At 42.6% G+C, this 14,693-nt stretch overlaps 3 protein-coding genes across 3 annotated transcripts; 2 read left to right on the top strand and 1 right to left on the bottom strand.

Moving 5' to 3' along the window:
• The first annotated feature begins 93 nt into the window (after positions 1-93).
• On the top strand, positions 94-2,257 carry LOC129581273 (uncharacterized). The gene is made up of 5 exons (XM_055472253.1): positions 94-302; positions 398-817; positions 1,223-1,432; positions 1,616-1,732; positions 1,895-2,257. Exons 1-5 carry the CDS (start codon positions 153-155, stop codon positions 2,123-2,125), a joined length of 1,128 nt encoding a protein of 375 aa, XP_055328228.1. The 5' UTR covers positions 94-152; the 3' UTR covers positions 2,126-2,257.
• A 229-nt stretch (positions 2,258-2,486) lies between these two features.
• LOC129581118 (FAS-associated factor 2-like) lies at positions 2,487-6,772 on the bottom strand. Its single transcript, XM_055472012.1, has 13 exons — positions 6,568-6,772; positions 5,640-5,746; positions 5,429-5,497; positions 5,211-5,362; positions 4,724-4,845; positions 4,613-4,645; positions 4,433-4,533; positions 4,194-4,279; positions 4,036-4,127; positions 3,800-3,977; positions 3,239-3,422; positions 3,029-3,172; positions 2,487-2,927 (listed from the first exon to the last, which is right to left on the bottom strand). The coding sequence occupies exons 2-13, from the start codon at positions 5,700-5,702 to the stop codon at positions 2,718-2,720; spliced, it is 1,434 nt and encodes a 477-aa protein (XP_055327987.1). The 5' UTR covers positions 5,703-5,746; positions 6,568-6,772; the 3' UTR covers positions 2,487-2,717.
• Positions 6,773-7,166: 394 nt separating this feature from the next.
• Positions 7,167-14,634, top strand: LOC129580861 (DENN domain-containing protein 4C-like). The gene is made up of 7 exons (XM_055471582.1): positions 7,167-7,657; positions 7,856-9,917; positions 10,385-12,603; positions 12,805-13,330; positions 13,474-13,560; positions 13,640-13,757; positions 13,969-14,634. The coding sequence occupies exons 2-7, from the start codon at positions 7,911-7,913 to the stop codon at positions 14,343-14,345; spliced, it is 5,334 nt and encodes a 1,777-aa protein (XP_055327557.1). The 5' UTR covers positions 7,167-7,657; positions 7,856-7,910; the 3' UTR covers positions 14,346-14,634.
• The last annotated feature ends 59 nt before the right edge of the window (positions 14,635-14,693 follow it).

Here is a 14,693-nt window from a genome sequence, read left to right as displayed (position 1 = left end):
ACGGCTGGCAGCTTGTTTTCGCATTCGCGTCAATATAATATATATAACTCGTAAGTACTAGTACTTGTACACTTAGCACGGTAGTAATTTTACTCCAATTGTCGCACAGCCAATTGTCGCACAGCCTCGCACTGCAAAGCAAAAAATCACAAATGTCGTTCTTTCAAAGCACTGCGACCTATGATTTTTTATGGCAAAGTGTGTGTGGATCTTGCGAAGAGCCATGCAGAGAAAAAGTTTCGAAATTGGCTTCCTTTTGTGAAAGTATCTGCAAACTGAAAAAGAGCTGCGCGCTAGTTACGGTAAGTTCAGGAACCAGTACTCTTTATAGAATTTGTTCACTCTTTAGTCTTTTTGGTTGTATTATGTGTGCCTTAATCTCTACTTTAATTCACAGAGTGGTGGAACGCGTGTGCCGCTAGAAAAGAATGCGGTGCGTTTCGTTGAAAACTTCAGCACAGGAATGCGCGGATCGAAATCAGCTGAATATTTCCTAGAATCTGGATTCGCTGTTGTTTTCCTGTACAGTCGGAAATCCGCACGGCCCTGGTTGTGGCGCTTTGACTTTGATCGTTATTGCGACACCGTGACTGCAAAAAGCAAGTCCGATTCCGCTGCAAATGAGATCTGTCCCGTTCCGGAATCTACAGGGAACGGATGTCACAATTCAGTCGACGAGTCATCTAACTCAGCAAATAACAGTGCGGAGTCCGCAGTGGCACTTGCCGAAAGTGCGGCGGAAGAAGTACAGTCTCACCCGAAACAAAATAATGAAGACCAGAAGACAAATGCGACAAACATTTCAAACCCCTCACAGGTGAATTTATTGGGAAAACTATTTTTTGTTCGCGTAATGCAGCTAGTTTACTGCTTGGCAGTTGGCAGTGGGTTGTGTTTTTAATAATTTTTTTAATGACTAAGGAAGTGATGAGATCTTTAACTACGCGACGTTAGATTTTTAAAGTTCAGTCTGCTGTCATTTTCGGCAATGAGTACGCGACGCGCTTTTCGGAAATGGAATTCCGCGAATAGTTTTGCTTTCGTTGTTATTTTGAATTCTTACTGAACTGCGCAGTCTGAAATTCCATTTTCATATGCCATGCAGTTCGAAAATTGCTTGTACTAGTACTTTACTTGACACGGATCTTACCATTCTTATGATAAGTAACTGAAATTTTTTGGTGGAATTTGTATCCGTTTATCCATCCAATTTTTTTTGTAGGGAAATGGCACTGACATTGACTGGGATATGTTTGCTCTGGAGAAACTTGCCGAACATAAAGCCAACACGCTTTACCTTGAATATGACGATCTTGACGAATACCTTTTTCTTCTTCGGCGCTGTTGTGAATATCTCAACGGATCTTTCGAAACAAGTGTCCTTTATTTGGCCGCAGCGGTATCTGACTTTTATATCCCTTTTCGACATATGGTAAGTAACCGTATGTTGAAGTGATTATATTTTACCAGTTAAAATATTTAAGGGTTTGCGCATTGACTGGCCGCTGTGATAACGTACTAGTAACTAGTACTTGATATTCTGTTCTGTGCGTTGTTGTACGGTTGTACCAACTAATGCCTGCGCACTAGATCGCAGTTTCTATTTATTTGTTAGCCTGAAGACAAAATAGAATCGGGCGGCTCCTTGAATTTGCATTTGGAACCAGTTCCGAAATTTTTGGGAGCAGTAAAAGCGGCCTGGGCACCAAAAGCTTTTGTGGTCGGATTTAAGGTAAGTGCGAGTAATTATGTATATTTCAGTAATTGTAACTTGGGCAGATCACGCAAATCGCATACAATCGAATGGAAGTCCTAAGTACAAGTACTTCAAAGCCGCTGTAATATGAAACTTACAATCCACGATTCAAGTTAACTTGAACTGTTGTTTTTACAGCTGGAGACAAATGTCCATGTTCTTCGCAACAAAGCCGAACAGTCACTTCGGCGTTACAAACTGGATTTAGTGATTGCCAATGAACTTGCCACACGTTACGAGTGCGTACATTTTTGTACCACTAATGGTTTCGTTACGCTTAGCGCCAGAAAGGATCTCACACAATCCGATGAACCGATTGAAAGGTTGATAGTTGCGAAAATTACGGAAATGGTTAAGGGTGCTGTTTAGCACATTTCAGTTGTTTTTGTTATTGCCCTGGTTTGATATCGTTTCAAATTCCAGTTGCTTTTGCATAACTGATATAATATGTAATGCGACGTTTTTTCGTTGAGGTACCGAGTTTTTTTCGATAAAGAACTGCTAAACACACGGAAATGTATAACAACCGTACCATTACTATTATTATTTCTTTTCACACTACAGTAACCAAACTCCATTAACGGAGATATGTTACCAGGCGGTTGGAAAATTTTTTTGCTTAATTCAGAAAATTTTATACTTTTTTTGGTTAAATTTGATGAGATGAAAGTTACTCAACCTACTGAAATAGGAACTGCGAACAGGACATACAATCTTAAAGCCAGACGTACTACTACCACAAGTAATTCACTGAATGCGTTCGATACCACTGCTCAATATTGTGAAATAAAAACAAATTTACAGAACCCTTAAAACACCACAGATAAAACTGCCAAACACCACAACAAGTAAAACAGATCAGTAATGAAACCAGACGGAAAGTCTACAGAACTGATTTAACGTCCAAATTCACTAGGTCCAATCTGACCGACAGTCACAATGAGTAGTGAAAGTCCAGTATTCATCTGGGTGTCGTCGTTCGTAAATCACTCTCGGAATCACTTTCCAGCTCTTTCTCTTCTACTATCAAGGCAATTGCGTTCCCCGGATCAAGCGTAGCAATCACCTTATTTGTATCAGGTTTACAATCAATGGATTTTCGAGGGTAACTGGTGAAAACTTCGAAATGCTCTGGAGCATCCGGTTGGGAAAAGATGTAGTTATACAGATCCTGAAATTCAGAAGCAAGATTGTATAAGATCTGTACAACCCAGAGCAAACAAAATTGCTTACAAAACAAACCCAATCTGCTAATTAAATAATCCAACCTACCGCAACTGTATCGGATTTCAGAAATCGTCGCTTCAAATTTTTCCCATCCGGTAATTTTATACTAACTCGGCACATATCCGTGGCATTTTCTTCGGGCTCTCTTGGCATTTTTTTAAAAGCTTCTTGTTTGCGGTATGCCAAATTCTAACGCAAATAAGATGAAACAATCATATATGGCTGGAAAAAAACTTGACAGAGACAACTGCTTACCTCGCCTCGCATTTTTTCCTCTCTTTCTTGACGCTCGGCTTCTTCTCTTTGGTGCCTTTCCTCCATTTCTTTTCGCATTTTTTCTTCCAACTTAGACCGTGCCTTATCCTGGTCTGCCTTCAAAGACTTCTGGTACGCTTCGTCTTGCTCTCTTCGTAATGTTTGATTCATATCCAATTGCCGGCTACAATAAAACAAAAACGTGAAAGCATGATAATCCTTAAAACCAAGTCAATATAACATATACCGAATATCCATTTTAAAATACATATATTATTATGTTCTTTTTTCTTGAAATTATCGTCAAATTGGATATACATGTTTTCATACCACTAAAAATTTTGAAAAATCCATTGTCTATCGAATCTTCCTAACAGCTTTTAGAAAATCCATTGTCTTGCAATTGCGACAACAGACAAGTAGCCCTGAACCAAAATATACCTCAAATCTGTTTCAAAAATATCTGTGAGCTTCTTCATTCCTCCATACCGTAAGGCTTAAAGACAACTGGTCGCCGGACCATCACGAATACATTACAGATATCCGTATATAATTACTTACCGTTCCATCCGCGCGGCGTTTAAATGCCGATCATTGGCGGAAAACAACTGATTCAGTCGATCAATCAGCTCCCGTGGAGCATGATAGCCATGAAGACGTCCCACAAGGGTCATTTGGCCACTTTTGCAAGCTATCAGGCCCAAGGATGGGAATCGAGTAGCTTGAAGCGCTTGAGCAACTGCAACACAAACATTAACTAAACTGCTACAGTCTGACAAACCGAGTCATTAATCCACCTTTGTATCCCTCCGACAACTGCGTAGAACAAGCCCAGAAGAGTGTTTTAGAGTTTATCAGTGCCACAACTTCCGGGTTGGTTAAAGCATCTCTACGAAAACACATTCGTACCGATAAAAACGCAATGCAGCAGACTAGTCAAAGAAGCATGACTCACGCGCAAAAACGATCGGAATCGCTGTCGCTATCCTGATGCAAATACAAGAGAAGAAAACGCAGCTCTTTCTTGGCATCGCTATATGCCTGAAACGTCAGATGCGAAACTCTTCACATGCCGAAAATCGTCGAGAAAACAATCTCCGGAGAAAAATATTTTTCAAAAAATTATCATGCAATTTATGCAGCAGTATTAAACGGCAACCTCTAAAAAAGATAACAAGCAAGCAAAAAACGCACCTCTTTGTAACCTCCGCGGTAGAAAACAGGATGTTGTACACCATATTTGTGTTCGAAGTCCTCGATAAACTTTTGAACATCTTGAACTGGAGTGCTGGGGGCTATGAGAAGCTTATATATTAAGCATGCTTCGAGAAAATAATAACAATAATAATCCACAAGCAAAGTTACCAAGCTTACCAAAACGGGGATTTCCAGACGCAAAAAACGACCCTACAAGACCGATGAAGTATTACGTTAGTACGATCGCCGCTGGCAATAATTAGAATATTTTAGAAAGCCATGGCTTACACACAAACTTCAGAATCTCGTATATCGAGTTGAATACAAAACGGAAAGGAAACACCGCCCCGGCCCTGACCCATTCCATCCAGCCCCACCGTTCGATGGGGGCTGGTCCACCTTCGTATGACCTAACAATAAGCAGGAAGATAAATCAGAATGATTTTCGTTCAAATCTTCAATCCATTCATATCTGCATGTGATGCAAAGATAGACACGATCAATAAAATGGCTACCTGAAATGGAGGTAATTAATTGTGCATCTCATAATGTGATCGAAATGCAAAAAAACAATATTAACTTTTTATGTTAAACGCAGTCTCAAACGACTGGAAAACGTCAGATGAATCAGCATTGGCAAGAAACATCAGACCAAAAACGAAAAACCCAACTTGAATTACTGGCTTCCATTCTGTTCTTTCCGATGAAAAACAAATTCAACTAACTTTAATTTAAAACTGCAACTTAAAATTGCAAAAAATGTGCTGTTCCTTACCTGTGAGTGGAAGGAGATATGGCAACGCGGGGCGTGGCGGATGCAGGAGAACGTGGAGACACCGGTTCATGCAGTGATCCTTCTCCCATTCCTCGTTCTTGGGTATCTTCGACAGCTGGCTCTGGCTCACCAAATATGTGTTGAACGGCAATCTGCAACATCCAATAAGAATGAAAACCAGCTTTTCAAAGTATAAAATAAGAAGAAACAAATGTTACATTCGGATCCCAGCCACTGCGTTCTAGGATCTGTCGGCAATGATTTAAATCGTCTAATCCCGATAAGTTCTGAAACAGATTACACACCACAGTCCACAGTATATCTTAAAAAAGATTTCAAATTTTCGGCTCCAAAGCCAGGAAATGTTCCACTGTGCAAACTCAAACGGAAAACAACGCATAATGTAAACAGAATTGTAGGCAATTGTACCTGAAAATTAATCAAGATGTCAGTCTGCTCTGCGGTCAATTCCTTATCCTCATCCTCGTCCATGGTATTGGATTTTGGGTTGAGCAACCCACACGAGAGCGCAACAGCTTTAAAAAGAAGAACATTTCCGGTTTTAATCTCAACTGTATTAATTATTAGGTGAGATACAAAAACGGTGGCGCATGCTTGTTGGCTCACGCAACACTATAATGGATTTTCAACATCATACTAAAGAAATGGCTTGTTTATCGCGTATGAAAAATTGTGACTTTGGAAAGCATATTATAATGTATCACCACATTGACTGGCAACAAGAACATGAAAGAGAAGTCCGGAAAATTATTTTGACACAAATTATTACTACCCATTGCTGTCTGCTTAACCACAGCTTTTACTGCAGCCCACCGCTAGTTAATTTCGATACAAATATAAACTAAATTTCGAAAATTATGAACATAATCAATAATGCTATCATACCTCTCATCTACATAGGAGTAAAACTGACTGGTAAGTATGATAATATATCATAACCAAAACGCTAACAAATAACCTACGGTTATTCGTTGGTGACACTTTTAAAAGGCTTCATACCTTCGCATTTCAATCTAATTGTAAATTGTACTCGTATGTAACAGCTTCAAAAACTTTTCCCCGCTTCTATTCTTCATGTATAACAGTATAAGTACTTTATACTCGTACAGATTATACGGCATGCAAACATCTTCAGGCTCGCGGATTTATATCAACACCCTTTATACGTACACAGGCGTTAATACAATACAATATTTCGAATTAGGTGACCAGAGACTAGTTAGAGGAAAAACCACACGACAAACGACACTTTGCCATTTACGAAGTGAAAACAGAAAATTTAATATCAACGAAAACAAGCAAAAATCAGCAGTGTTCGAATTTCTTGCTCACCCACCTTTGCCCAAGAATATCCAGACTTAAATGACCATCGCGCTGATCAACGAATTCCAAAATGTCGAAACTGCCTTCTTACACTTAAAATCCAAGAATAACGACCATGGAAAATCTAAAATCACTTATTAAGTGTTTAAAAATTTATGAAACTTATGAGAAAACAAACTAAAATTTAAACGAGAAATCAAAAGCGAAAGCTGCACGGCCTGGTGACGGCCAACGAAGCGATGACGACTCTCAGTAACGAACGCTAAACCTCAGCCTGAGCCAATACCCCTGAGTTCACAAAATTTAACAAAATAAGCAGAACAAAATAATTCGTGACAAGCTCTCACATAATTACGCGAGCTACTTTTCATAAAAATAATAATAAATTAATAATTATGAAAATTCCATGAATACAATTCAGTACTGTAATATATAATACATTAATATATTATATATAATTATTACACATTTTCAAAAAAATCATTGACATTACGATGTGCTTTACGGCTTTCGGCAGTAGTGCACGTCGCAGGTGCTCCGGCACATGCGCCAAGTTCAAACTATGGAGTGGCGTAACAACGTCGGCGTGTTCAGTAAATCATTAAATTACGGACAGGTTAATTTCCTCTGGGTTTTGGCTTGATTTACGACACTTGTGCGATAATATCATAATATACAGCATTTGTGACTTGCAGACTGCTTTACCGTTTTAACTTACAGACTGGTACAGTAGTTGTTTCGTTGCTTATATAATTTTATGTTTTTTAGGAAACGCAGTAATCGAGAAACGTTACGACTCTACGGCATCAAAATGATTGAACTCAATGGATTACTCTTTAGAAAAGATATCGTATCTGGATCCAGGAGGATATCCGTGCATCACTTAGAAATTTGATCTCATTGACAAAATGACTAATCACCCCGACGAGCCTGTGATCGATACTTTAAATGACTTTGACTTTATTAATTTTGGATTAAAATAAGCTACTGCCGCAAGCTGACGCCTCACCTTGATTATTTTTTCTGCCTGTGCCATCCGATCTATCCACTTTAGTTTTCTGACATTTATCGCCAAAAATAACTCCTTGCAGAATGCTGACGAAGTAAGCATAACGTAACGCAATGAAGAATAATATTTGTCGGGCAGCATTTTGCCGCGCATCTATTCGCTTCTTTCGTAGTGACTGTAATGTCACCAGCAGTGATCGAGAATTTCTAAGGGCATCTTGGTTTTTTAGGCGTTTTAATCAGTTAAATGGTTTGCTTGGCGTAATATTTTATGATTGTTTTCCTGTTTGTAGAAACGCTGAAATTCTTGTTTAATTTTCGTGCATGATGAATTAATTAATCGCTGCCATGGAAGATCAGCGTGTCGCAGATTATTTTATCGTGGCTGGATTGGATGAAAAGGCGGATTTATTGAAGATATCTGACGAGGCAGAAGGCGATACCAAGGAGAACATCCGTGATCCCATTACTGATCTGGCCATTATAAACCGCTCCGACCACGAGACCGTTCCCGATGGATACTTCTGTGTGGAATTAACGCCCAGCGGCGTGACGGCCGATCTGAATTACGGAAGTTTTCGCTGTCCGGAATTGTTTCTGTGTTATCGTCGCGGCCGCGATAAGCCGCCGCTGGTGCATATCGGCGTGATCTTTGAAGGCCGCGACAAAGTGCTGCCGCAGTGCGAGGTGATCCGCGAAACCCCGGAGGGGCGCTGCGCCAACGTCAACAACACCACCTCCCACCGCACCTTCATCACCTTCAAACGCGCCAGTCCGCGCTCCAATCCCAACGACCTGGTGGTGACGGAAGTGTGCGTGGTAATTAAGGACGAAAAGCCACCGCACACGTTCTGGAAGATCAGCGATCGCAATCTGAACAATGCTCTTTTTGGGTCGGATGTCTTTCTGTGCTACAAGAAAGCGACGGGGAATCGGAATTTTTTGACTTATCAGCCGGCACTGCTGTTCCGTTATCCACAGCGGAATCATGCGTCAATGGCGCTGCCGGATGATGTCCAATCCTTCTCCATGCCCATGGGCGCGTCATTGGAGGCTTGGCCGCGTGAAGCAGAATCGCCGCGGCCGATCTTTGCCAAATTTGTTCTGACGGTCTCAGGCAATCGGAATCAAGTGTACGGTGGTGGTAAACTGGTACAGAAGCTGTACGGTGCGGCGTTGACATTTTATGAGTCGTATCCACGGGATAAATTGACAGCTGAGCAGAAAAGAGACTTGCTAAAAACGCTGCGCGACGAAGAGTCGAATTTCTTTGTCAATAAATCCATCTGTATTTTATCGAAATGGCCGTTTTTTGACGTCTTCCAGTCAGTTTTGCATCATTTGCTGACAATGTGTTTCTCCACAAGCGCACATTCCGTTCCCATTGAGAGAGTGATTTCGCATTTTATCCAAGAAGTACCGTTTCCCTCCGCATACCGGCCCAAGGTGCAGGTGCAGTTGACAAGTAGCAGCAGCACTCCTGTCATCACTTTGACTCGACCCGGGGATTCTCCGATTCCGCTCAATGGAGCTTCATTTAGCACTATGGTGAAGAATCTGTCTCCGGAGAATTGTGCTCTGATATTGCTGGTGTCATTACTCGAACAGAAAATTTGTCTGCATTCACTGCGACCGGATGTGCTGACAGCTGTAGCCGAAAGTGTTACCACAATCATTTTCCCATTTGTTTGGCAGTGTTCATATGTTCCCTTGTGCCCGTTGAAATTATGCGCGTTACTGCAAGCACCGGTGCCGTTTGTCTACGGGGTGGATTCCCGTTATTTTGAATTATGCGATCCACCGCCGGATGTGATTTATGTCGATTTAGATACGAACAGTATTGAAATACCTAAAGAGAAATTTGAGTTCAATCTGAAAATGATGCCCAAGAAACCGATGAAGGCCTTAATGGAAAAACTGGAGAAGATTAACCTGAAAATGGCGAAGGATGCCGCCAAGAATCTGATGGAGCGTAAGAAGGCTAGTCCGGCCGCGGCCATGCCCGGTGAAAAGGAATTCAAGCAGAAAATTAGAACACGTCAGTTTGACATGGAAATTCAAGAAGCCTTCCTTTCGTTTATGGTATCGATTTTGAAAGGTTACCGTAGCTTCCTTAAACCGATGGTGCGGGCGCCGGCCGAGGGGGCCACCGATCCCGGTGCACTGTTTGACATTGCAGGATTTCTAAAAAGCCGCGATCGATCGTATGCCAAGTTTTACGACTCCTTGATTCATACACAACAATTTATACGCTTTATTGAAGAGCGCAGTATCATGTCGGATCGTGAAGCCAGCTATGGTATGGCGTTCTTTGATGAATGTGTTCAACGTGTGGAGAAAGAGGGCACATTAGAGGTAAAGATAGTTTGTAAAATAAATTGAAACTGTCGAATTTTCCTTCTGACATGATGGTATTGTATCGATAATATTGAATGTTAGGCTGTCAAATCTAAAGTAGTAAGGCTTTTGTTCGCAACCAGTTTGCGTGCCCTTGCGTGCAGTCCGTAACCGGTAAAGCGTTAAATATCGTATACCGGTTTCGCTTTTTATTATCTGCCATAACCCATACTGATATATTGATTCTTTTACCACGATTTTCGTGCTGCTTTTCTTCACTATTGGGTGTTTGTTAGGTTGACAATACACCGATTAAGATCGCTATTCAGTCGGTTTTTAAACAACCAGTTGTAAAATTATGTTTTATGTAGCGTATCGTAGCAAGACATGAATTCCTATTTTGAATGGATTTCAGTCACAATCAGTAAAAGCTTAGCACATTAACAATGACTTGCATTATACGTCAACACAGCTTGTATTTTCAGATTTCGCTACTTGATACGGATGAAATGGTAAACGAGCGGACGGTGTTCATTCCCCCTCCCGAAAATGAAAAGTCAACGGAGAAATTCGTGTACGGCAAAGGCTTCCCTCCGCTTCGTTACGAACTATTCGGCAATGCTCCTTCCGAATCGGGACTCCAGACACCGGAACTAGGGGAGCGGGAATCAAAACCAACCGGTACATCCAACGATCTGGTCACTATGCGCACAAAACAGGAGGTGAAAACTTTTCAATCATACGCTCAGATGGCCAATCAACATACGAAACGCTGGGCGAAATGTTTGCTGTCCACTGGGTACGCTCTGTGGTTCATGTACCTTCCCTCGCTTGTCGCTTCCTCCAACTCACCCTCCCGCACACTGCGCAATGCATTTGAAACATTGAAGCGAATGCTGCACGCTAAAATCCAGCCGTCTGATGAAGTGGCGTATCGCATCATGATGCAGCTTTGTGGGAAGTATAGCCAGCCGGCACTGGCCGTTAAAGTCTTATCGGAAATGAAAAATTATAAAATTCAGCCTGACGCGGTGACGTACGGATTTTATAATAAAGTCGTCTTCGAAAGCACCTGGCCATCGGCATCGCATTCGCCGTACATGTTGTGGATGAAGACTAAGCATGTTATCCGTGGAGTGACACTGTTCCGAGAAGCCGGCGCACAACGACGCCAGAATCGCTTGAAAAGCGATGAAATCGATGCAGCGAGAACTCAATTGATTGCGGATAACGCATCCGACGAAGGGAAGGGTACTCGAGGATCGTCGGATACCGGATTCTTTTCGTTGGACCAAGACACAAAAAGGAACAGTATGATGAGCTTGACCAGTGGAGAATTCATGGCGGCCATTGCGGAATTGAAACCGAATGAACCGGCACTTGACGAGAGTTCGGCGGATATTACGCTAGATACTAGTGCAACGCTAGTGCCGGATTCGAGTCCCACAAAATCGTCAGAAGTCCCCGAAGCTGTCCCTTTTGATATGTTTCCCTTTGAATCGAACTGCATTGTTCGAAAATCAGCAGGTTCGGCTGGAAAGAGCAGAATTCCTTCGATCGGCAGTGCCAGGGCGGTGCAGAATGAAAATGATACGGAATTCAATTCTGCTGGTTTGTTGATGGTGCACCGCAGCCGACGTCACACTGCAGAAAAAACGACGAGCAATTCGTGGCGACCTAAGCATCGGCGTCACAGGAGCTGGACAGAGGGAACACGGCATTCAGTATCGGCTTCGAAGCGCAAACATTTGAGTACTTCCGGTCTGGCATTGTCTCCACAGCACCTCAAACGATCTTTACTGAGCCGGAAGAGTTCCAAATCGGAAAGTACAGTTCCCATGCAAACCCCGCAACAGCGGGCTGTTTCGCCACTAAACAAGATGCATCTTTCCAGTGAAACCGTCGTTGTACTCGAAGAAACGGTTCGCACGGTGGAGATACCGTCACCTACCTTGGATTTCCCTCCCGAAGACGATGAAATCACTTTCGGATTTAATAGACGGAATAAAAGTATGTCGGTGCCCCGTGATTCCGATGGATCCGATTCCGTCTCGCGCCTTCCTGGATCATCTTCCATCGAGTTCGCCTCAACAACCCTTCCGAAACTCGGAGCTTTTATTCGTAATTCGAAATCATATTCGTCCATTAAGAAGTTCTGGAATACCGGTGATCGGAAAAAATCTCGGGATGGCGATATGGGTATGGAATCCGTAGAGACATCGCCTCTGGTCAAAGGCAGTGCGGCACTTGTATCCGGGATGAAATCGATGACTTTGGCATTAGGGAAAAAAATTGGGGAATTATCGACCACTTTGACGACAGCTTCCTCAGAAACCGGTTCTCCCAGCCGCATCGGATCATCTCTTCGCGATCTGCCCGGTGCGCTGAATTTCACAGATTATGGCTTTGATTCGTTTGGGCCAATGACGTCATCGCAGGACTGGGAAGAAGAGGAGGAAGAAGTGAGCGGTAGGGATGACGTTGATGCGGGGCTGTCGTCCAGTAAAAGTTGGGAGTTTCCGGCGTACCATTTTTCGCCCCGCCATGCGTATCGGCTTGATGGAACGGTGCACGGCATTGATGGACACGTTTTAGTCCATGTGGATATGTGCAGTGTAGTAGCGTGTCATAAATGTGAAACTGCCGTATATGACGAAGAGGTTTTGGCTGGATTTTATCCGGACGAATCAAATCTAAATGCAAGGTGAGTCATGTTTAGTTGATGACAATACCGTACATCGTTTTGAGTTTTAAATTAATTTCACTGCCATTAATTTTTTTTTTCGACAGTTTTGCTTTACATACGTGAATGCATTATTAGATCGTCAGATAATTAAGTAGAAGAATAAATGGTTACCGAATTTCGAAAGTCGGGTGAGGTTAGCCTACGTACAAAATGTTGTAGGTGCCCTTATTGTGCAACGAAGTTTCTACCAGTATTAACAATTGTCGTGCATGATCACATCGAGGTGGAGGAGGAAAAAGACGAAGATCCGAATGCCGATGGCTACGATAACAACTGTCCACTGCTAAAGCTTTCCTCAAAATCTACAAACGCATCTGTCTCTACGACCGATAAACGCTCGTCATCCTTATTTAGTTCTCAGGATAACATTTCTGCGCACAATGCTTCTATTAACACGGATTCGGAGTCCACGGAGACGGGTGTTGTACCGGTCGTCGATACTCTTCGAATCGAAGAGACGCTATCCGTGAACAGTGGCCAGGGTGTTCCATCAGAAGACATATCCCAGTCAAACAGTATCTGCGGCCGGAGTAACCGGTGTAAATTGCGTCAAGCTATCACGGTGCCATACCTTAGTCCGTTGGTTATGCGGAAGGAACTGGAAACGCTCATGGCTAACGAAGGGGATACTTGCTTGTTGGACCCGGATTTTGTAAAATCCCATGATATTATTTACTGGAATCTGGTAAGTCTTCGGGTTTGATTCGACAATTTGTACGTAGGTATTATAAGTGGGGCAGTCGTTATCCCGGCTGATTCTTGTTGATTGACGAAATTCATCTCAGATGGACTTCGATTGAAATGGCTTGACTACAACTGCTTTTTCAGCTCTGGTATTGTGAACGAATGAACCTGCCACAAAGTCTGTCCGGAATGTTGCTGGATGCTAATGGATTGCGTCTCCTTTCGCAGTTGGTACGTTTACAGTAGTGTAGCACTTTACTGGTGTGTGGGATTTATAATTGTTTTTACTAATGTTTGTGTTTTGACTCAGGGCCATTCTGTGACACTGACGTCAAGAAGTCGTTATGTTTTGGTCTCATGCCGATGGGATAATCCTGAACTGCATCCGCAGCTAGGCGTTCCCATGTATATCAGCTACACCGAAGAAGGTAGCAACGAAAACTCTCAGATTTCTTACTATGTAAATGACAATAATTATTGTTAGCTTGGAAATTATTTTTAGTAAGCTGGTGTAATTTGCCATCAGAAAGACGTTCTTTCGATTTGTTCGGTGTTGTGTGATTCGTTTGTTCTTAATGTTTATCGCTAGCTGTCAGCGTTCGTTCGAAACGAATATCAGTTATGAATTTATTCTTGTAGGTTCGATATCTTCACAGTTGAACGCTTTGGGAATTGAGGATACGGGCCTGAGTTTCTGCCGCAACTTAATGGACCAAATGTTGGCGCGGATCCGCGATGAAAGCGACCTGGAGTCGCCCATGCGGCTTTTCCTGCATGAACTGCAGAAGCGGCCGGATCAGCGCCATCGCAGCATGTACCGGGAATTGTTATTCCTGGCCATCCGTGCCCTGGACTCGGAGAATATTGACCGCATGGCATTTGATAAAGTGTACAAACCCGCCTTCCAGTCGCTGCGGAAGGACGAGGGCTTCATTAGTATTCTACAGGCCGATGATCGACCGCCCAGTGTTACGGCTACCTGGTGCCGTCAGGCATTTCGACCGCTGGAAGTGTGAAAAAATGTGGTGGTTCTGAAGTGGCCGGTGATTTTTTGTTTGCGAGGGTGGGGTGGTGTGGCACCGTGGTCACATTGTGTTGATTGCGTTGTCGAAGATCCGATATGGTCTGGGCTGTGATAAGAAGTGACGGGTTGGGTGTTGTGTTGTAACGAATCCGCACCAGTGGTACAGTGCACTGCTTAAGCGTGTTCAATTGTTACGGTGTTACCTTACATTTTGAATGTTGTTTTCTAGCCAGTTGAAGTTTTCTTCCTAAAAATATCGTACCAAAAATGACAAAGCAACAGCTTCTCTGACGGCCGATTTGTATTCACGGAAGCAGTTTGATGGCATTTTTGCACTTGA

This window comes from Paramacrobiotus metropolitanus, unplaced genomic scaffold (assembly GCF_019649055.1).
Source record: "Paramacrobiotus metropolitanus isolate TYO unplaced genomic scaffold, Prichtersi_v1.0 Parri_scaffold0000005, whole genome shotgun sequence".
NCBI classification, from domain to species: Eukaryota; Metazoa; Tardigrada; class Eutardigrada; order Parachela; family Macrobiotidae; genus Paramacrobiotus; species Paramacrobiotus metropolitanus.
This window is presented reverse-complemented; position numbering and strand designations above follow the sequence as displayed.

Bases quoted from the DNA above. Each gene is read 5' to 3' on its own strand.
- LOC129581273 (XM_055472253.1), top strand. From the start codon at position 153: ATGTCGTTCTTTCAAAGCACTGCGACCTATGATTTTTTATGGCAAAGT. The intron at 818-1,222 runs GTGAATTTATTG...TTTTTTTTGTAG, and splicing joins ACATTTCAAACCCCTCACAG to GGAAATGGCACTGACATTGA. The intron at 1,433-1,615 runs GTAAGTAACCGT...TTTATTTGTTAG, and splicing joins ATATCCCTTTTCGACATATG to CCTGAAGACAAAATAGAATC.
- LOC129581118 (XM_055472012.1), bottom strand. From the start codon at position 5,702: ATGGACGAGGATGAGGATAAGGAATTGACCGCAGAGCAGACTGACATC. The intron at 5,498-5,639 runs GTACAATTGCCT...AATCTGTTTCAG, and splicing joins ACATCTTGATTAATTTTCAG to AACTTATCGGGATTAGACGA. The intron at 4,646-4,723 runs GTAAGCCATGGC...TCGGTCTTGTAG, and splicing joins CGAGATTCTGAAGTTTGTGT to GGTCGTTTTTTGCGTCTGGA.
- LOC129580861 (XM_055471582.1), top strand. From the start codon at position 7,911: ATGGAAGATCAGCGTGTCGCAGATTATTTTATCGTGGCTGGATTGGAT. The intron at 13,331-13,473 runs GTAAGTCTTCGG...CTGCTTTTTCAG, and splicing joins ATATTATTTACTGGAATCTG to CTCTGGTATTGTGAACGAAT. The intron at 13,758-13,968 runs GTAGCAACGAAA...TTATTCTTGTAG, and splicing joins TATCAGCTACACCGAAGAAG to GTTCGATATCTTCACAGTTG.